Source organism: Esox lucius, chromosome 13, assembly GCF_011004845.1.
Source record: "Esox lucius isolate fEsoLuc1 chromosome 13, fEsoLuc1.pri, whole genome shotgun sequence".
NCBI classification, from domain to species: Eukaryota; Metazoa; Chordata; class Actinopteri; order Esociformes; family Esocidae; genus Esox; species Esox lucius.
The window spans coordinates 22,018,798-22,041,534 of NC_047581.1; the positions used below are offsets into that span (position 1 = coordinate 22,018,798).

A 22,737-nucleotide genomic window follows, 5' to 3' on the forward strand; every position below is an offset into this window, starting at 1 on the left:
ATTTTTAACACTGAAAATATCAATTTCCCATTAATGACTTGCCTATAATCATCAGGAACACAGTTGCAAAACTGTGCGTGTTTCACAGATTCATGCTTGTTTGGATTATTGCAACTATTGCAACGTATTCTGTTCAGATGAAGGGAGGTTTTTAAATGTTTCCTTTTTTAATTATGATACATTTTTTACTACTTTATTCTGAGATTAATAGGTTAATGACTAAATCTGTTTTTGAAATTATTCAGAATCATATGATTCAGAGAAATCTCGCTTAGAAACAGAATACTGTATGTAGATGTTCATTTACTATAAACTAGTTGAGAAACGTATTTTGGCTACATTGTACAGCCGTTTTTGTGACTTTTGTTGGTGTTGGATGGATGAAGACAGAGTGGACTTTAGTGTCTTTATTTAGAATTTTACCCCCCAAAACGAGGCTTTGCCCCCCCATAAATGATTTTCTACTGACGTCCCTGGGGTTATGGTTGGGTGTATCTTAGTTTTGGCCATATAGTGTATCTTAGTTTTGGCCATATAGTGTATCTTAGACAGCATATGCTGAGGGGGGACAGAGGCAACACATCTTACTGTTCATTGCTTGTTTTTGCTAATATACCACATGATTTAAAAGCAAAACGGTCAGTAGACCATTAATGACAATACAAAGGCCTAAAATAATGAATTTCATTTTATATTCCACTGATGCAAAACAAAGCCTTTTTTCATGTCATTGATTTTACTACAGCTGTTGGGGCAGATTCAGGCAGCTGTTACATAATTAGATATGGGCAAATGGCACACGACTATAGGCAAATTATTAGAACACACAGCAATGTATTACTATGGCAAAATACACTCCATGATCAAGTAATCTTAATTAAAATGTACCTAAATGAATAGATGAATCTGCAAGGCAACAATAAAATCTAACATTTAAAACACTAAAACAAACCGCAAAATGACATCAAATGTAAACACTGTCAGGGATTATTATATATATATATTTTTTAATGATTAACAACAAAGGCCTCTGGAATGATGGGAATGTTCCCACAAGGTATACTCTTAGAACAATGCTGATCCGCAATGGAAAACAATCATTTGCGTCAGAATGTCATCTGAGCTGGGAATCAAAATGAATGGTTTAGTCAGAATAAGTTGAATATGGTTGAGTTCAGCGGTGATCTACAAGAACAAAAAAACTGTGATAATGTGAGCTCTGAGCTCATCCCCTAAACATCTACAGTAGTGTAATGCAGACACTGACGCGTCGGCCTGGTACATAAAACTACACAATTTAACAGTCTCAAACACAGATCCATTATTTAACAGTCAATAAATACATTGACAAAGACTGATCAATACATTATGAATGAATATATAATATAATTTGTTTTCTTAGTGGTCAGAATATATTACTCTCTATATACCTATTAATAACAGGCTCCTGGGTAGTAGTATTACAGCAAAACTGTGACAAAATGAATATAGTTGGTCTCAGCTTGGCATCTTGCTATGGGCTGAAGGGCCTTGGCACTGAGTAAAAACAAAACACTCCACTAGTTATAATCATAAAACGCATTATAAAAATAAATGTCATATCACAGAAGTAAACATATTGCATAAAAGGCTTGGTCATATTTTGTAAAAATGAAAACCCTTTCCCATGGGCCGGTGTGAGTTACATGTAGTATTTACTACTGTAGCTAGAGTCTCAGAACAGGCAGCAAACACTATGCTTTTACACCAGGATACGACTCTCACTACCATTCAGAAAACTCATAATGACACTGTAAATCATTTATAGAAACATCATTTAGTTATTCAGTCCTGGCTCTGGAGAGTGACATTATGTGCAGGATTGTGTCCCAGTTCCACGCCCGATACGGGGGCTTTGGTTAAAGGTGTATTAGTGCAGGGATACATCATGTAGCTCTTTCAGACAAGGGTTTTGTGACCTAAGTAAAATAATCCAAACAGCAAGGTTATCTGTAAATATATTAGACATTATTCACGACAGCTGGCATTCTGCCTACAGTTCAGCCAGTAGTAGTGTTTTAGTATGTATGGCTGAGTCTAAAATGGCATCCTATTCCCAACATAGTGCCATACTTTAAACCAGAGCTCTATGAGCTGTGTGGTCAAAAGTAGTGCATTATATAGCATTTACATTAAAGCAGACACTCCTACCCAGTAGGGAGGGAATACATTGGCAAACATTTTGGTCCTGGCTGAAATAGGATACCATTTTGGACCCCAGTCTGGTAGCAGGCTCAGATGTCCAGTCACATCCTATTTGGCACATTGAGGTCAGAGGTCAGAAGAGACTACATCCTGCTCCCATTTACTCCGTCTTCCAGATGCCATTAAGAACCTTGACCACCTCCTCGTAGATGATGAAGACGATAGCCACATCTAGACACACACGGCCCAGCCGAGGAACCGTCCCCTTATAGAACCTAGAAAACACAAAACAAGGAGAGTACAGCAGAGAATTCTACGGATGTGTTCCAAAAGAGAGCATATGAAATACGACCGACCAGAAGTGTTTAGTGGTATACTTACGCTCGGACACCCTCGTGTCTCATGATCTTCACGGCACAGTCCAGCGTACTCTTGTACTTATGAGCCTCCAGACCCTTAAAGAGAAAGCACAGGGTTACTCACTGAGGGGAACTTAACCCTCTACATGTTATCTAAGAAAACATTCCACCCTTTCTGCTCTGTAGCGTCTGTAGTGGTACTCTATACTTTACCTGCATCCTGGTCTTAATGACATCTAGGGGAGTGTTCCCGAATACGCTGGCTGCTCCAGCAATGGCTCCAAAGGTTCCTGTCACCACAGGGTTAATACTCTTACTGGGGTTATCCCCTGCGGGAAGGAGAGACGGATACATTCAGTTGGAACACTCAACTACCGTTTCACAAGTGACCACTAGGGTGAGATCAACTCTCCTCCGTTCATGTATTAGTATTCACCGTGACTGAAAGGCTTAAGCTGATCCTAAATCAGCACAGTATTCTGAGTGACCTGGTATACCCCTTGACATATATGGCCCCCTGATGATAATGGCTGACAATGTTGCACGTACCTTTGTACCAGTTCCTGAGGGAGGTCATGACGTAGAAGCGGATGGCCTGGTTGGAGCCCTGCTTCAGGACGGTGGCCGTCAGGCCCTGGTAAGTCCCCCTTACACCTGGAGACAGCAGTAGACAGCAGCAGTTAGCATCACTGGATGAATTAGTTAGCAGCATAATGCATTACCCTCTTTAAACTGTAGATGTCAGTGTGAGTCCACTCATTACATCAACATATCTCAAATGCCTCTGCACAGCACACTACTTGTTTTGGGCACATATATGGCACTTGTTGACTGCTGTTAGGTTAGAGTGACTGGACCATATTGCCCCGACTAAATCAAGTTAATGTAGTAGAAGTTAAACAAACATCTGACACAAGTTTCAACATCTGCCTAAACCTTAACAGTACCAAAAAAAGGGTGGAGGAATTCCAAAGAGATGTTAAATTAGACCCCAGACGAGGGCAATGTCTCCTCATCCTCACTTACCTTGGGTTCTGATGATCTCACTGACTCCATGGTAAAAGCCTCTGTATTTGGGCTTGGCTGAAGACTGGTCATGGATGAACTTAACCTTGAGAGAGAACAGAGACAGTTAGATAGAGCCAGACCAACACCAAATACACACACTCACACACACACAACAAAAACAGCTTAATGTACAGCTTAAAGAGTTTCATCTCGTTGTTTTTAATTTTTTTTACTGTATTATCAGTTATACAGATTACTGACAGCAGGCACTGAGACCAGACAGACAACCTTGAGAGATGTTGTTTCCGGAAGACTGGAATCCACTCACCCAGCTGTTGCATTACCACTCACCAGCCACTTTATTAGGTAACATTTTCTTGTCAACGTAAACAGCAAATATTGTGGCTGCATCTCAGTACATAAAGCATGCAGACATCAAGGGGTTAAGTTATTTTTGGACTAAAGGTTAGAATGGGGAAGACATCTTTGACCATGGCATGACTGATGTTGCCAGATGTGATGGTTCCAGCATCTCAGAAACAGTGTTGGTGTCTGGCAGTGTTAATGAGTCAGTCTGGCAGTGTTAATGAGTCAGTCTGGATGTGTTAATGAGTCAGTCTTGCAGTGTTAATGAGTCAGTCTTGCAGTGTTAATGAGGCTATAAAGAGGATCTGTCTCAGACATACCTTGACTGTTTCCATGGGACAGACTATGACTACAGCCTCCATGACTCCAGCCCCTAGCCCACATAACAGACCCCTGGTGCTGTTCAACTTCCCTGCCTCATCACGAGCATGGTTACTGAGAAACTCAAACACACCAAACCTGAGAAGGAAAGGAGAGGAGGAGAGAGATGAAGAGAAAGACAGACAGACACAGATGAAAAGAGAGAACAGGTTAACATAGAGTCCATTCCATTTGATCCACTGAGTGCAAGTCATTATTATTAACAAGCAAAGCTGCAGTTGCTCCAGTCATAAGATGCAACTGTGATATCAGGAAGAGGCGTAAGCTTTCGTCTCGATTGCCCTGCACAATCAAATTGACTATGGATCGGTCACTGTCCGTCCATTACTGCCTGACCACGTTAGTTAGGTAATGCCTCAGACACCACTGCCAGTCAGTGAGCTAACACAAAGTTACATTGACTTTATAGTGCGGGACAATCATGAGTTGTCTAGAAAAGGTCTATGATGTTCTGGGTTATCTATAACAATGAATAACTCAGTTAATTCCCTTACTGTTTTTAAATGTCAGAGAAAATATATTACCAACAATGCATTTAATCAAACAGTGCCGTATAAAAGGCTTCAATCTAACATCTCTTGAAAAAATTACGGTCATGCAGTGCCTTCGGGAAAGTATTCAGAACCCTTCAGTTTCTCCATGTTTTGTTGTGTTACCGAGTAGATTCATAATTCATTGAACTAAAATAGTTTGCCATCAACCTATACACAATGATGGTAACAATTTTTTCTCATCAATTATAAATCAAGTCTTTTACACAACAACATTTGGAGAAAGTGAAGTGGCCTGATTACTCCCGAAGGCAGTGACAGTGGGACAGACAAGAAGGAGAGCCAGGTCCCCTTTCTGCTCTGCAGGCAAACACAATAGTCACGTAATGGAAGCAAGCTTCAAGTAAATTGACAGTTGGGTACACAGAGGACGTAGGAGAATCTAGAAAGGTCAAGCACCAGGCGGGGTGCGGAATTCTGGATAGGTTGCAGGGGTTTGATGGCACATGCATGGAGCCATATGAACAGTGAGTTAGAGTGATCCAGGCATAAGGTGACAGGCCCCCTGTGTCAGGACTCATGCCACTTCCTGTGTGAGGTAAGCTCGTACACTAACTATGTGGTAAAGCGTGAACCTGCAGGAGCGAGTCACTGTGTTGTGTAGGGTCCCGCCAAGGCTCTTTGAACCCTGGAACGGGGACAATGTGGAGGTTTTACCTGTGATGGACAGCTGTTTAGACAGTTTATGGCAAAAGTATTTTATTGCTAAATCAAATCAACCTACTTTTCGCCCCTAACGGTCCAAGTAGAGCCACCTTGCAGAGGTGATCCATTGTCATATAATGGGACAAGTGGTGCTGTTGGGAATCCCCCCTCAGGAAGGACTGAATGAGAATCCCTGTATGTACTAGCATTAGCGCAGTAACTGAGCGTTTGTCCTAGATGTTGCAGTTTAACTTTACTCAGTGTTTTACATAGTTGCACACTAAACAGTCTAGGCTGGACCCTCTTTAGCTGAGCGGCAAAGCGTGCGAACAAGGTAACAAGCAGTGGAATACAGAAACTGACACTGTATAACTGAATATGAGAAAAGTCTGAGTAACTGCTACATCCGGATGAAGTACATCAAAGAGTTCAACCCACACTGGCCAAGTTAGAGGAAGGGATGTAGGGTGTAATCAGCTATATTCTACGCCAGTTAGGTCTCTGAACAGCATACACTGCTTAGTAATCAGAGGTAGAGCATCCTCCCAGTCCTACGGAAGAGGATACATGAATACGCCTTGAGGTGAGAAGCAAACCACTTCCTTCCATGTCCAGGCAAAGTGAAACAAATGGCTTATGATTCTGAATACCCAGTACAAGGCACCACCAGGTTAAAATATGTCTCCATAATGTCTGATGAGTCAGCACAATGGATGCCCAGCAACTGCTGCCATGGAAGCCAGCTGAGGGTTTCGTCTGTTTGTTATGAAGCACTGCAATCAGTCAGGAGGTGCTGTGCCAAAGAGTCCTTCACTGGGAAGGTTATTTATAGAAGAAATTGGATTGTGGTGATGGCAGGAACAAACATAACATGGTGGAGGAGAGGCGGACCTAGAGAGGGGGTGGAGCAGGGAGAGAGGGAAGTAAGAAGAAGAGGAGAAAGACACTGACACTTAACTTTGATTAATGGTTGGTTTCCTTGTAGCCTGGTAGAGCAGAATGTGATTGCATGTTTAGGCAGGTTTTATAAGACCAGATTTCGTATGCCTCTTCAGGGCACGTGTCATACTGACCTGTGTGCATTTTGGGTTGTCTTACACTTTATAATCTCTTCTAGCGCTACCTTTCTTTTTCTTCCCCTTCTTTTTCTTTTTCCATCACAAAAATGTGTTTTCTTCGTCTCGCTTCAAGGCTCCTGTTTGTTTGTTTGTGTGACAGCCACTTCACAACTCATACTCTGTCTGTTATGCAGAAACAAACAGAAGGCAATGATGCCTTCATATTTGACAGGAGTTTCTGAACAGGTGTCTACTTCACCCCCAACCCCTGCCTTCTCTGTCTCATCCAGCATAATTGGAATCCAAGGAACTGGCGGTATGTTTGTTTTCATGACACTTTACATTGTCCCGTTAACAAAGCCACCATGGAAAAGAAAGTAAAAAAAAAAAACATACGTATAAAAAACAATGATTACATAGCTCCTTTTTGGTTTTAGTCATCATTTAAGTTGACAACACATTTTAGCAATTTTATCCCACTTGGATCTCCATCCACAGATGTAAAAGCCATGGACTGCAGTATGGACCGAAAGAACACTGTCATTCCAACATAATCAAGGACATCTGGGCCCACAGCCATGGTCCAGGATGAGTCACCAGCACGTAAGTCATCACAGAGACCATGGAATGTCTCCTAAAGCCCATTAGGGCTCTATCTGCAAAGTCAGTCGCTCCTCATTAAGAGATGGAGGAAGGAGGGTTGTAGGGAGGATGATAACGGTCAGTGTCTCTCTCTGGCCCCGCCCTTAACACTCCCTCATCCCCTCCCAAGACCTCCCTGTACTGAGCCACTCTCTATGAAACAGGCAATCAGCTAATGGGCCAAGGAGACGCTGGAAAAGGGGGTAGGAGAATGGACTTGTAGAGGGAAAGGAGAGAGAGCCTCCTTTCTTTTTCATAACTGAATTATGTAAAACACACACACACACAACTGTCAGTGGATGAGGTGGCTTCCACTTGTTGCCCGGTCCACCACTATGCCCTGTACCCCTACTGACCTCCGACCCTGGTCTGACTCACACACACATCAGATCTGAATATGACATCATCAGGTTTTACTCCGTATTTCCTATGAGACAATGAATGACAGCTCTACTCTGCTTGGCTGGTTCTGTCGGTTTACTTGACAAGCAGGCTCTGCCCTTTACTACACAAACACACCATCAAACACACATACAAACACATTCATTCACACAAACACACATCAAACACATGAATTCAGAGACAGTGATACGCCAACTCTCCATCGATCTGTTGAGTCAGGCATGGAATAAAACATGCAGGAGATGACATTTCGTCTGTGAGACAGAATAATATAATTACACCGAACCATATGCGTTATGACATTTTAGCTATGCATTGTGGGTAATGAACCAACATAATTGGTGTGTGCGTGTCTGTCTGCATGTTTGTGTTTGTGTGTAAGTGGCTGTGTGTGCATGAGAGGGCTACGTGCCATCCACATACCTGACAGCTGATTTGGGAATGGATCCGTAGAGCAGTGAGCTCAGTCCTCGGTACAGGCCTCTCACCCCATGACCCTTTATGGTCTGCTTCACACAGTCCCCTACACACACACAAATCATTGTTAGTTTTTTTACGATTGTTTACACACTAAAATAAAATTTTTTGCAAAATTCTACTCCAATGAGAAAAACACCTCCACAGATTTGCTCAACATTACACACAATGTCTGCTTCACCCTTTTGGCAAAACATTACACACAGTGATTTGTAAAACTCTACACACATTTTCACACCTTAGACACAGATAAGGATTGTGAGATTACTTCCTTGTCATTACAAAGCCCCAGATTGCCAATGACCACACTAATGAACAAATGGGATAATCACATCCACCAGGTATGGAAGCACACATGAGTTCACCTGTCTTCAACAAAAATGGAAGGAGCTAGAAGAAGAAGAGTGAGAATGAGAGGGGGAGCTCAAAGAGGAGATGAAGGAGGTAGAGGAAGAGGAGAAGGAGATAGAGGAAGAGGCCTAGGTAGAGGAAGTGGAGGAGAAGGAGGTAGAGGCCTAGGTAGAGGAAGAGGAGAAGAAGGAGGTAGATGAAGAGGCCTAGGTAGAGGAAGAGGAGGAGAATGAGGTAGAGGAAGAGGCCTAGGTAGAGGAGAAGAAGGAGGTAGATGAAGAGGCCTAGGTAGAGGAAAAGGAGGAGAAGGAGGTAGAGGAGGAGGCCCAGGTAGAGGAAGAGGAGAAGAAGGAGATAGAGGAAGAGGCCTAGTTAGAGGAGGAGGTAGAGAAGGACTTGAAGAGTTGATAGAACCTGAACAAAGAAGACGAGGACCAAATTTGACTCGAGAAATCCGTGCAACACTTACTGACCATGTTATCAACCATGGACTGACACTGATGGAAGCTGGACAAAGAGTTCAACCAAATCTCAGCAGAAATACTGTTGCGTCAGTAATTCGGACATTTCATCGAGGAAACAGGTAAGCTAACCACACAGTACATTGAAACTGAAGCTTGTTGTACTTATCATTAATATTGTTTACTGTGACATTTGACAGTAGGCTGCATGTGTATTTTTTTTGTATACAGAAGCTGCTTCGATATGATCACAGGCTCCATGGCCTGAATGAGGGGCAAACGGTCACAGGGCCGCAGGTCTTATGCCTTCCCCCATACTCCCCCTTCCTGAATCCGCATGGCGGTGGAAGGTATACGACCTGCGGCCCTGTGACCGTTTGCCCCTCATTCAGGCCATGGAGCCTGTGGTCATATCGAAGCAGCTTCTGTGCAGGGGTGGATTGGTCACACGAGGCGATTCTTCCAATGGTGCCTTGCCAATGAAGACAGCCTGTGATGTGGACGAAATATTATGGGCTGACCCAGCCAGACGGAGAGATGATGAGTAGTTACACTATTCTTGTTGCTTTTACAGTAGTTTTTCTTCAGAGTCAAAGTGTATGTACTTCATGCAGTAATTTTTATTTGTCTACAGATTTTATTTGTTTCATTGATTTCATTGTTGGTTGATTACTGTAACTGATTATGGTAAATACTAAGTATTGAAATAAATACTTGAAATATTCAGTCTGCAGCATCAGTGTTGTGCAGTGCTTGGTAAGTTTATAGTAGGCCTATTTGTGTACATTCCCCCTATATCTCAAACTAATCATGAAGAATGTTGTGGGTTTGTCACTATTTTTTTTTGTCATCTAAATTATCCCATACATAACAATGTCTGGCCAAAAATCTAGCACATGCTATTTCCTACATTTCTTTTTTACAAATGTGTTTTTTATTTATCACAGCAGTGTGAAACTGGCTGCAATTGTGTCTGATCATTGAGGACTGTGTTGGTTAAATGAAAACTAATAGCATTTTCACAAACGTGTGTATGTTTTGACTGAAGTGTGTCATTTTGCAAACAATCTAGGATTTATGCAAATTGAGTGTGGTGTTTGGATAATTGTGATTATATTTTGAAAAAAAGAACCCGGTTTTCAAAATTGCATGTGAACAATTGAAAGAAACTAACACACAACCAGCAGAGTATTCATATTTATTGATATTCACATACTGGTTGATAGCACAGCTAGTTAACTTGTATGAAACAGAGACAGCTGTGTGCTGGGCTCATTAAGATGGTCTCAGATCCTCAGAGCTCCAGCCAACAGAAGCCAGACAGTTTCTGTGTGTGTGTGTGTGTGTTTACAGTCATAAAAACAAGCAGTGTGACAGCCTGCCAGAATCACTAAGGCACCTAAGGATGACGTGTAATTTGATAATTAGATCCTAAGAGGAAAAGAGAGAGAAAATGAAAGAGAAATGACGAAAGGTTGACTGGTTTCAGCAGAAACACTGACAAACCTGTATTTTAGGAAGGTTACATACAGCTCTGTATCTCAGGTAGAGCTAGATACATCAGGGGAGATGAATTCGAGAGGCACTAATGGAGATGGATAGGGAAAGGGGTTGGGGTTGAAGTTAGGATTAATCCAAGGTGTGGAAGTCAGGGTAATGATTAGGTTTAAGATTGATCTGATGTGTGGTGGTTGGGGTTATAGTTAGGTTTAACATTGATCTGATGTGTGATGGTTGGGGTTATAGTTAGGTTTAACATTGATCTGATGTGTGGTGGTTGGGGTTATAGTTAGGTTTAACATTGATCTGATGTGTGGTGGTTGGGGTTATAGTTAGGTTTAACATTGATCTGATGTGTGGTGGTTGGGGTTATAGTTAGGTTTAACATTGATCTGATGTGTGGTGGTTGGGGTTATAGTTAGGTTTAACATTGATCTGATGTGTGGTGGTTGGGGTTATAGTTAGGTTTAACAGTGATCCAAGGTGTGGAGGTTAAGGTTATAATTAGGTTTAACACTGATCCAAGGTGTGGTGGTTAGGGTTATAATTAGGTTTAAAATTGATCCAAGGTATGGAGGTTGGGGTTATAGTTTGGTTGAAGTTGTTTGGTGAGAGGACACACACTGTCAGACAGCCACTTACCAATGCCCCTGTATTTGGGAGGGTTAGCCTTCTCGTCCAGCTGTAGTTGAGTCTTCACATACTCAGTAGGGAAGGTGATGCAGATTTCTATCCCTCCTGCTATACCACCTGGAGAAACAGAGCAGAGGTCACACCAAGCTTTAACAGCTGTACAATAGATTAAGTCTATATTTTGGGGTACAGGGTTTGTACCAGTGTACATTAAAAACAATGAACATATCGATGGTGCCCAAGTCTCAAATAAGGCATATTGTAAATTAAAGTGGAAGGAATGCAGACTAAACTGAAGTGTATTATTTGTGTGTTCAATGGTATTACAAAGAGGACGACTGAAACAGACAATGTAACAGTCACAATATTTTAGGAAAGGTTATTTTACAGCATGCACTTTATATGGCATAATATTGAAACTTTTTAATGAATGACACAAGTAGATGAAAAAGGCTTGCCCATTTCAAATTTCCTAAGAAGCTTCTCTGCTTATTGGCATTCTGAAAGTAATGACTTTTTAGCAGCTAATAAGTATAAATGAGACAAAAAAGACGAATGCCACCAACAAAGGAGCAAATTATGTAGAATGTTCTATAATGTTGATGAGAAAAGCTGTATACTGTGGATGAGTTCAGCTGTAGTGTGGACGAGTTCAGTTCTAGTGTGGATGGATTCAGCTCTAGTGTGGATGATTTCAGCTGTAGTGTGGATGAGTTCAGCTATAGTGTGGATGGATTCAGCTCTATTGTGGATGAGTCCAGCTGTAGTGTGTATGAGTTCAGCTCTAGTGTGACAGAGAAGAGGAGAGAGAGAAGAAGGAAGGGTGATGTTAATTAAATGATCTGTTCTGGTCAGGAGGGGTTCCATTACATAGGCCAAGACCCTCAATTAGCTAAATAACACACACACACACATGCACAAACACGCATATTTCCTCTCTCTCTCTCTATCTGTTTCTTCCTTTCTCTTCAATCTCTTCAATCAGTCTGAACAGCGAAATAATGGACTGTGTCCAGACATGTCATCAAACAGTGATAGCCTCACATCCATCCCACTGTTGGTGTTATTGTAAGCCAAGGCCCTCACTCTCTTTACAGCACTTAGAACTACAGCGTTCTGGAGGGAATCAGAAATATATTTATCCCATTCAGCGTTCTGGAGGGGATGAGAGGTATATTTATCCCATTCAGCGTTCTGGAGAAGATGAAAGGTATATTTAACTCATTCAGCGTTATGGTGGGGATGAGAGGTATATTAAACCCATTCAGCGTTATGGAGGGGATGAGAGGTATATTTATCCCATTCAGCGTTATGGAGGGGATGAGAGGTATATTTATCCCATTCAGCGTTATGGAGGGGATGAGAGGTATATTTATCCCATTCAGCGTTATGGAGGGGATGAGAGGTATATTTATCCCATTCAGCGTTATGGAGAGGATGAGAGGAATATTTAACCCATTCAGCATTCTGGAGGGGATGAGAGGTACATTTATCCCATTCAGCATTCTGGAGGGGAGGAGAGGTATATTTATCCCATTCACCGTTCTGGAGGGGATGATAGGTATATTTAACCCATTCAGCATTCTGGAGGGGATGAGAGGAATATTTAACCCATTCAGCATTATGGAGGGGATGAGAGGTATATTTATCCCATTCAGCGTTCTGGAGAGGATGAGAGGAATATTTAACCCATTCAGCATTATGGAGGGAATGAGAGGTATATTTAACCCATTCAGAGTTCTGGAGGGGACGAGAGGTATATTTATCCTATTCAGCGTTCTGGAGGGGATGAGAGGTATATTTATCCCATTCAGCGTTCTGGAGAGGATGAGAGGTATATTTAACCCATTCAGCATTAAGGGGGGGATGAGAGGTATATTTAACCCATTCTGCATTCTGGAGAGGATGAGAGGTATATTTAACCCATTCAGCATTCTGGAGGGGATGAGAGGTATATTTATCCCATTCAGCGTTCTGGAGAGGATGAGAGGTATATTTAACCCATTCCGCATTCTCGGGGGGATGAGAAGTATATTTATCCTATTCAGCGTTCTGGAGAGGACGAGAGGTACATTTATCCCATTCTGCATTCTGGAGGGGATGAGAGGTATATTTATCCCATTCAGCGTTCTGGAGAGGATGAGAGGTATGTTTAACCCATTCACCATTAAGGGGGGATGAGAGGTATATTTAACCCATTCTGCATTCTGGAGAAGATGAGAGGTATATTTAACCCATTCAGCATTCTGGAGGGGATGAGAGGTATATTTATCCCATTCCGCATTCTGGGGGGGATGAGAGGAATATTTAATCCATTCAGTGTTCTGGAGGGAATATGTGGTATATTCAACTCTTGCAGAAGATAAAGAAAGCTGTTGCTAGCTACATTTACACATTGATGTATGTTTGAGTATTCAATCAATCAAATTGTCCTATGAAGGGCTAAGGCATTTGCACAGTAATTTTTCCAGCCAAGATATGTCTGTGCAGCGCAACAGTCTAGAAAGCTAAGTCACACACACATCTACACACACACACGCATCATTCATTCCAGCTAGCATGACAACGCTTCTACATGTGAATGCTTTTAGGAAAGCAGTGTGCGTCACAAAATGTACACAGGCAACACAAAATGTGCTATACATTTTGCTGATCTGTCATTGTGAGGAATCAGATGAGCTCTGAAAATAAGTTCTTAATTTACTCCAGGAATACCTCAGCAGAACAAGGTTGATCTAGTCATTAACCAGATACACAGAAAACAGAGCATTCATCAGAGAGTACTCTCCCCTCTCTGCCCCCACAGCCCCCATCTCTTTCTCTCCCACACTAGCTCTTTCTACCTCCTCCCTAGAATCTGTCCAGTCCTCAATCCTCACCTCCCTCTCTCCCTCGATGTCAGGTCACAGGATTGATGAGTTTTCATACAACAGTGGCACTTGTTATTAGTGGGAATGGATGTCCCAAGAAACCCGTTCAGCATTTCCTACCAGCTGTCACTGGGAGAGAGATTCTGCAGGGACAGACAGAGTGGCTATCAACCATAGATCTGGCAAACACAGCCAGTCAGACAACCAGGATATGTTGAAAATCGATGTTGCTATTTTCATCAATGTATTTTGTATGAGGAGCTGGTGGGTTTATTGAGCACAATGTGACTGTAAGGCTTTACTTCACAGTAAAGGTGTGTAACACCTTACTCTTAATATATTGACCAACCATTCTCTTTTACAACTAACCCACTTACACTCACAAAACAAATCCACAGTTCAATTAACATCCTTCTGACTTCTCAGCCTGGTACTTTCTCAAATCAAAGCTACTCAAAGCAAATACACATATATGCACAGAGAAATATACACACACACACACCTAACCACTGGGGATGTTGTCAGCATAGCATATGTATTTCTGTGAGCTTGGTAAAGTGGACGTACTGCCCTCTGAAAAAACACCCATAGGCACCTTCCACACCATTACACGCTATTAGATCAGCCATGGGGGAGAGAGAGATGAAAAGGGAGAGACAGGGAGAGCAGGAGGGGTTGAAGGAGAGACAAAGGGAAACGGGGGAGGAAGTGAGAGTTTTAGACAATTGGGGAGAAAAGGGACAGCAATGAAGCAGATGGAGAGCGATTAAAGGAATAAAATGAATGAGAAAGAAGTTCAAGAGCAGAGTGGGAGACAGACAAGAGACAAGGCCTTTGAGGAGCCATCTCCCTGCAGCTGAGGTAACTCTAATGAGTGTTGGCCACATCTGCTGCACATTTGATGAGGACTTCCTTGTTTTGCACTGACAAAATCAGACTTTCAAATCCGCCAACCTGACACGCAAACCAACCCGGCAGCCTCACAGTTTATGGACCAGGGGGGAAATCATCAATACTGCGTAGAAACTATTCAAAAATTCTTCTTATGAATTGAATTTTGAATGTTTGTACACATGGAGAAAGTGTGATTTATTAAACATTCCTAGAAATGTCATATGGGCACAGGTAGTAGATCACCACTAATGCATGTATGCCAAGGGCTCGTGCAGGACCTTGACTATGTGCACTCCAACGAGCTCCTTATTAACCATATGGTCAAAATGATCCCTTTAAGTCTGTGGGGAATACACAGTACAGATTTTTTTTTACCCTGAAACACAATGGTGCAACCGAAATGGTGCTAGGAAATCAATTTCCAAGATTGAAATAGAGATGTAGTTAAAGTGTTAAAGTGTCAGAGGTTGAGTGGTTTTATTTGACTCGTTATGCACCAGCGGGGAAAAAACATGGCTACAACCATTTCGATTTTGTTCCCAGCAATAGCAACTATACTGTAGGCCTAGTTCAAATGAGTATATAAAACACTAACCAATATGTGTTACTCATCAACAGCTCATGTTGGTATGCACCTATCTAGCAGTGGGTCAGACACCCTGCCTCCAGAACTGCATGACTTTGAGGCATGGACTCGACATAGTGTCTGAAAGGTTTCACAGGCATCCTTGCTGCAGTTAGAACATACCTAAATTTTTTACTTTTACCTCCTTAACTTTGTAACATCCAGTTACTGATTCCGTCCTGATTCTTACCGTACTGATCGGTCCACTACAAAGTTTTGACCAGTTTCGCCATGTGGCAGAGGGAACAAATTCCCCAGCCTTCCACCTCGAGTGATACTGCAGGCGCCCAAGCCACCTTAAGGAGTCGCTAGAGCACCACCAGGCATGCCAACTATATTAGATTACTAACTCCCCAAACCTGGACCTTGCTGGCCAATGTCACTGCCCTCCGCGGGATCCCCGGGCTAATCCATCAACAGGATTAGTCTGTTTTTTTAGGTGATAGGAGTGGAGCCCAGTGTGGTCATGTGTTGCAATTGCCCATCCCTGACAAGGGCCATGGTGGGGAGATCCAAAATGCTGTTGTACAGTAATATGCCGTAATTAGCCTGTTCATTGCTGTCCTGTTCATTTGCACAATTCTGAACTTTTACTGACCGAGATTGGTTTTGGGAAACAATATCTACTGAGCCAAAAATAGTTAATATTAAGGAGTTAATATTAAAATAAACACACAAAAAACTCACAATGTCTTTAACACATTTTGAACATTTACTCTCCTGTGTTTAAAAAGCAGATCTCTGTGTCTTCTACTTGGCACTGTTTGTACACAGTCACGGCTGTGCGTAAACACTCACAAGCAAATGTTCATGTTGATAAAACAGTTTGTGTGAATAGGATATATTCCATATATAGGTTAGACTCATTAAAATGTCAAAAAAATAGATGCATACTGTAACTACCAATTGTTTCAGGCCAACTCATTAATTGAACAATATACGTTTATGGACCTAAACATCATAGTGTGCAAAATCACAGACACAACAATTACAAAGAACCTTTCTATATTTAACCTTCTAGTTTTCCACAGTTATTTAATTGATATGGGGTCTGTTTATTGTGGATTTGATGTCACAAGAGATATAAATACAGTGTAGAATAAAGACAGGGTTTGTTTTGCCAATATTCCCAAACCCAACCTACTGTAGCAAGTACTGTATTTCAGAAGACGTCTCAACATCAAACATGACATGTTCCTACAGTGTTAATATTATGTTTGCTTCGTCTGAAAGATGAAAGGAATTATTAATCGTCTGGCTTTTCCCGTTTAAAACAACACTCCAAAACACTACACTAATGTTTAATTACACACGTCATTTTACATGGAAAAATCTATTGAACTGCTTCCAACCATTTAGCTGGTTGCTTACTGCTGACTGATGAAAAGGAGAATGATGTTGTTTTGTGAGTATTGTTGTTGTTTTTATGTCTGTGTTGCTATTGTTGTTGTGTCAGTTTTGATGTGTCAGTGCTGACGTGTCAGTGTTGTTGTTGTTGATATCCTGGTGCTGACGTGTCAGTGTTTTTATGTTATTAATAATGTGTCAACTTTGTTGTTGTGCCGGTGCTGACGTGTCAGTGTTGTTGTGGTTGATATCCTGGGGCTGACGTGTCAGTGTTTTTATGTTATTCTTAATGTGTCAATGTTGTTGTTGTGCCGGTGCTGATGCTTTAGTGTTGATGTGTCAGTGTTGTTGTGTATTTGTAACATTGTATGTTCTAGGAATGTGTGGGATGTTGTTGCAACTTTCTTAGAAAGCAATTCATAATCGGAGAGGGACAGAGGAAGATGAAAGACAGAGAGGAGAGTGGAAAGAAAAACAATTCTGTCAGAAAAGGCACAATGGATTTGGTGTTTTCATGTCTTGACCCCAAGGGAGCTGCTAGGTTGTCAGTTGTAAATTCAGGGAGTGTGTTAAGTTGTATATAGTGAGTGTGTAAAGTGTGCTAAGTTCTTGATAGTGTGAGTGTGTTAAGTTACTTATACTGCGAGTATGTAAAGTGTGTTAAGTTCTTTATATTGATTGTGTAAAGTGTGTTAAGTTCTTTATAGTTTGAGTGTGTAAAGTGTGTTAACGTCTTCATATTGTGAGTGTGTACAGTGTGTCAACTTGTGTACAGTGTTCTGTTGTAAAGTGTTTTCACTTGGGTACAGTGTTCGGATGTAGTGTGTTTACTTGTGTACAGTATTAGGTTATAAAATGTATTAACTTGTGTAGAGTGTTAGGTTGCAGAGTGAGTTAGCTTGTGTATAGTGTTAGGTTGTAAAGTGTGCTAACTTGTATGGTTTGAGTGTGCAGTGAGTGGAGTGTGAATGAGTGCACACATTGACAAGCCCTCTGAATCTGAGAGGAGACAGCCACTGAAAGGACTTAACTGGCAGCCCTGCGGCGAGAGAGAGAGTGAAAGAGAGAGTGAAAGAGTGAAAGAGAGAGTGAAAGAGAGAGAAAGTTGTTCTAGACATACAAACACAGGGCAATACAAAAGTACTCTTTCAGACCATAATACACACACAAATGCACGCACACGCACACAATAATTGACAGTAAAATGTTCTTCTACACAGGACCAGAAAGCCATTTAAAATCTCTCAGCCTCAGGTCAATCCTTCCTCAAATCTCAGTCTCCATTTCTCAACATCGCCCGTCGTTATTGGCTGATAGGAGTGCAGGAGAGGGAGTAGAAAGTCCCCATACTCTTCACCCATCAAGCAGAAATATGCCTGAAACCATTGTCTGGGTCTGTAAGAGATGTCAGACCTTTATTCCATTAAGCTGTGACTTACGTCCCTGTTCTGTCTATGTCACTTTTACCCCAGAGTCTCTAGGCCCTTACAACAGCCCTATACAATCACACACACACACACACACACATTGGAGGCTGTATGGGGGGAAGCAGCACCAATACTGAATGAGCAGCGTTTCTTTCACAATGATCTAAAAAGACCTGGGTAAAAACAACCATGTCAAATGCCTTGAACGGCAGAGAGCCTGGTGGTTACAGTGCTGAGACAGAAAGGCTGTGTTGGAAGTGCTGGTTTGAATACCCAAGCTGGCAAGGTCAGAAATCGGTTGCTGTGTCCTTAAGCAAGACACTTAACCTTAATAGCTCTTCTGTGTCTCTCTGGAACTTAACATCTGCTTCATTACCAAAAGGTAAATGTGAAACATTTGGTCTTAGGTTCAACAAGGATACACATTAGGATATTTACTTTAGGCGTTCTGCCCAGTTGGAGAGAAAAAAACTGGAGAACAAAATACTTTAGTCCTTGCAGAGGGGAGGCAAACAAGTAGCACACTCTTAGCACTCCAAGTGATGTGACATAACCAGATCTATCTGGGCTGCCATGTATAGGCAATGACAGAAGTGCAGGTCAGATGTATTAACTAGCTAACTGGGTGTCAGGGGGGTTCTATATCTTCTTGGCGTTGAAAAGAATTGGCTTTACTCTTGATTGAGTAATATTTCAGGTCAGAGCAAGGCCCAAGAGCACTTTACTCTGATTACTTTTCTCTCGCTGAGTCATTGCTAGCCCTTCTCTGACAGAACATCAGTTCTTACGGTATGACACTATGATTTCAACACACATATTACAATATATTATACATACACACAATCTGTTTGTTTAAATTATATATAATATTCCACCCTTCCACTGAAATATGCATCCATAGACAGTGGAAATAGGCAGACAGGATAAGTTAGAGGGAAAGACAGAGAAAGAGAAATATTCTGTAGATAAGTGTTAAACAGCTGGTTAATAAAGAGGTGCACAACTAGAAAAACAGGTTAAGAGTTTGGGAGAGAAACAGAAGGGACTGTTTATTTGTCTCACAGCATTCCGGCCACCTTGTCAAGTTAGTCTAGGTGAAATGAGAGGGAGGGGGGCCAGGCAGGGTTCTCCAGACTAGCATCTAGATTAGTGGCATAATTACCTTTGCCAATGTCTGATTGGAGGAGGAAAGTCAGAAGATACTGTGAATGAAATGGCATCATGGGCTGCTAGGGTTGTGAAACGATATGGACAGAGAAGTTCCACATAATGCTGTACCAAGCAGAACTCTATCAAGCTGTTCATGTGGAATGGTATTGCTGCTTCACAGTTGGGACATTACCACAATCCAAGGTTTACCAGAGTTACTGTGGACGCTTGTCAAAATGTCAACAGAGCTGTTTTAAGTCACTCTCCACAAATGGTCCATGTCAAGGTCTTGCAATGTACCAGCATGTCAACACCCACTATATGACCATGTTTTAACTACAAAATGAATAGGGGTCCATGTGCGTTTATGTATTATTTCTGCATTATTAGAACTAGTACTGCTTTACTATAGACCTGGTTCATTATTAGACCTAGTACTGCTTTATTACAGACCTGGTTCATTATTAGACCTAGTACTGCTTTATTACAGACCTGGTTCTTTATTAGACCTAGTACTGTTTTATTACAGACCTGGTTCATTATTAGACCTGGTACAGGTTTATTACAGACCTGGTTCATTATTTGACCTAGTATTGGTTTATTACAGACCTGGTTACTTACTAGACCTAGTACTGCTTTATTACAGACCAGGTTCATTATTAAACCTAGTACTGGTTTATTACAGACCAGGTTCATTATTAAACCTAGTACTGTCATATAAAGGTATGTGTAATGCAAGAATGTCCCCAGATTCCTGAAACACAAATTCAACTAAACCGCATTAAAGGAGTTTCTCTCGCCTTCACCAGCATCTATTAAAACCTCCCCGGTCTAATATAGTTGACATGAGCTAGCAGTGATCACTAGACTTGAGCAGTTATGGAATCATGTCAGTGCACTGACCTGACTGTGACTGTTTGGGGCTACAGTCATCCATTCAGTCAGGATAAGGACGCAAAGTGAAAACACGTTCATTCACTCAGTTCTTCATTCACTCCTGTGACCTCGCTGTAAGTCTGCCCTCTTATAAGTGAACTACTTTTGACCAGAGCACTATAGGCCATATGCACTATATAAGAAATGGTGACTGTTCAGTCATCCAGAGTAATTGGGTTACATCTGATCCGGCAGTGCTTGTTGTTCTGGTCTTCTTTCACAGAAAGATGTGGTGGTTTTGTAGTCAAGGTATTACTCAGTTCAGCTTACAGGTCCACTCCCTTTACTCCATGCATTTGGTAATGACAAGGAGTGACAAGGATTGGAATGTACAGAGAGACTAGTAATCTAGCTGGTGGTTTTGGGTGATTTCATATAAAAGCCATTTCAGTTTAGTTTCCGGGTTGTTGAGAAAAGGCACTGATCAAGAGAAATATGCCCTTTCAGAGAAGGACACACCTCATAAAAATGACTGTCAGCTGCCTAAAAATAACATGGTTGCAGAGCTGGACACGCTTTAGTCTACTAGTTAATTTGTCTCAACTCAATGAAACTGCAACAGATGCTTTATGTCCTCGTAGCAATAGCATGAATGAATGATCTGTCTATCAGAAAACATAGGGAGGGGTGACCATGTGATAATTCCCCAGTCCAAGAGTGAATACTGTTTGCTAGGCAGGGGAAACGAATATGTCAGCTGTGCTGTCTTCTGACAAGCAGGCAGTTCTTCAGTATTAGAAGACTAGCACAAGTTACCATTGTCAGTACAGAAAAGATAATTAATTAATGTTCCCATGATTTGTTGTAGTTCTAAATCGTGTTATCAAGAACATATAAATATATAATAAATGAGTACAATAGTCTACAGGTCGATAGTTCCCTGTTATCAGCGAAACGCAATAAAAGCAGACTATAACTGGTTTTGTGATAAGCAAGACAATTCTAACTAACCGAAGAGCTCAGTTCGTGAACAGCTACAAGAAAAACCTTCAGCACATTAATGGTAACAATCCCTGGCAGTGACATGAACTGGTTTTTAACTTTATTCTACCATCTGATGCTCTTTACATACTGGTTCTCTTTTTTAGGAACATGTTAAATCATATATATTGGCTAAAATAATTACAAAACTTACCTGCAAGAATCGCCTTTCCTGGGTGAGTTAATTTCGCTTTTCCTCCCGGTGCCGCCGCCGCCAGACACCGTGGTCTGTGAAAGGGGCTGATGAATTTAGTGTTTCCTTCCATTGTCAAAAAAGTATAAAACAAATATCTATTTACCTATCAATGTAAGTCTAAGAAATTGTTTTGTCCTTACAACTTGTTTCCAGTATTTATAACGTTCAGCATGGACAACAATGACAGAACAGTGTCGCTATGATGATGTCTGACAAGTGATGCTGTGTGTATGCTACAAGCCAGCCAAAAACCTCCACTGTTTGTGGACTGTAGGCTATTCCACATGCTCAGCAGCCTGCCATTCGAAGAAATAAAGCCTCAACGTATATTGTAGCGTAGTGAGGTTAGACCGGCAGTTTTGTTCCACACCAGGAGAAGGGCGGGGTTGCCTCTCTCTCGCTTTCTACTCGCGTCACATCCTTCGAATCGTGAAACTCGCCAAAAGCAAATAGGTGGAGCACTAGATTAGCATAACCCAGTTCAGATAAACAAACAGTCATGCAAATTAAAGTAGGGGAGGACGGAGATTGTTGTAACATTTTGGAAATGTCTGTCTGTATATTGAAGCTCTTTCAAGATAGTGCTTTCAAAATTGTCTACGAACTAGTTACATGTGTCTGCTATTAGATGGCGTAGCTGATATATCTGTAACACAAACAAAAAATGTGTGGTTTAGTCTCAAACACAAGGAGGGAAATGTTACATTCACCCCATAGCCTGGGTCAGTTGTAACATACCCTGGGGTGAAATGTAACATTATTATGTACCTTGTTAAATTATTACATTACTTTTTAACATAATTGGTGTGTGCGTGTGAAGTATGTTAGTTACTACTGTCAGTCATAGTTGTGAGACATTTGAACATAATGCATTTGAACAAAATGAGCATTACTGAATATCAGTTTGTGTGTTTGTGCTTGTTTGTTACAGTCAGACTAGGCATACTGATATTCAAAGAAAACATATATAGGCCTACAACAAAAATGTTGCATATAGTAGGTTGTAACATTTTAATTGTTGTTACAACTTACTCAGACTCTTGTTGTTACAACTAACCCAGACTCCTATAGTCATGAACTAACTTTACAACTTACAAGTAAAACATTATCACTAACAACTTGCATGAAAGATATTTAGATAGACACACAATAAACATGATTTAAGTTTGATTAATTTAATTACCTAGCTGGCAATACTATCACAAAAAGTTCTTACCTAAAAATTAGTTTTTTCATTTTAAAAATGGTTGTGTCTGCCACAGGGTGCTACTTATTCACATGTGAAATAAGGATT

General features: G+C 41.3%; 1 protein-coding gene across 1 annotated transcript; it reads right to left on the bottom strand.

Moving 5' to 3' along the window:
• Positions 1-443: 443 nt before the first annotated feature.
• si:dkey-178e17.1 (tricarboxylate transport protein B, mitochondrial) lies at positions 444-21,857 on the bottom strand. The gene is made up of 9 exons (XM_010876483.4): positions 21,402-21,857; positions 11,028-11,135; positions 8,020-8,119; positions 4,238-4,376; positions 3,570-3,654; positions 3,093-3,197; positions 2,757-2,872; positions 2,566-2,639; positions 444-2,459 (listed from the first exon to the last, which is right to left on the bottom strand). The coding sequence occupies exons 1-9, from the start codon at positions 21,511-21,513 to the stop codon at positions 2,345-2,347; spliced, it is 954 nt and encodes a 317-aa protein (XP_010874785.1). The 5' UTR covers positions 21,514-21,857; the 3' UTR covers positions 444-2,344.
• Between the last annotated feature and the right edge of the window lie 880 nt (positions 21,858-22,737).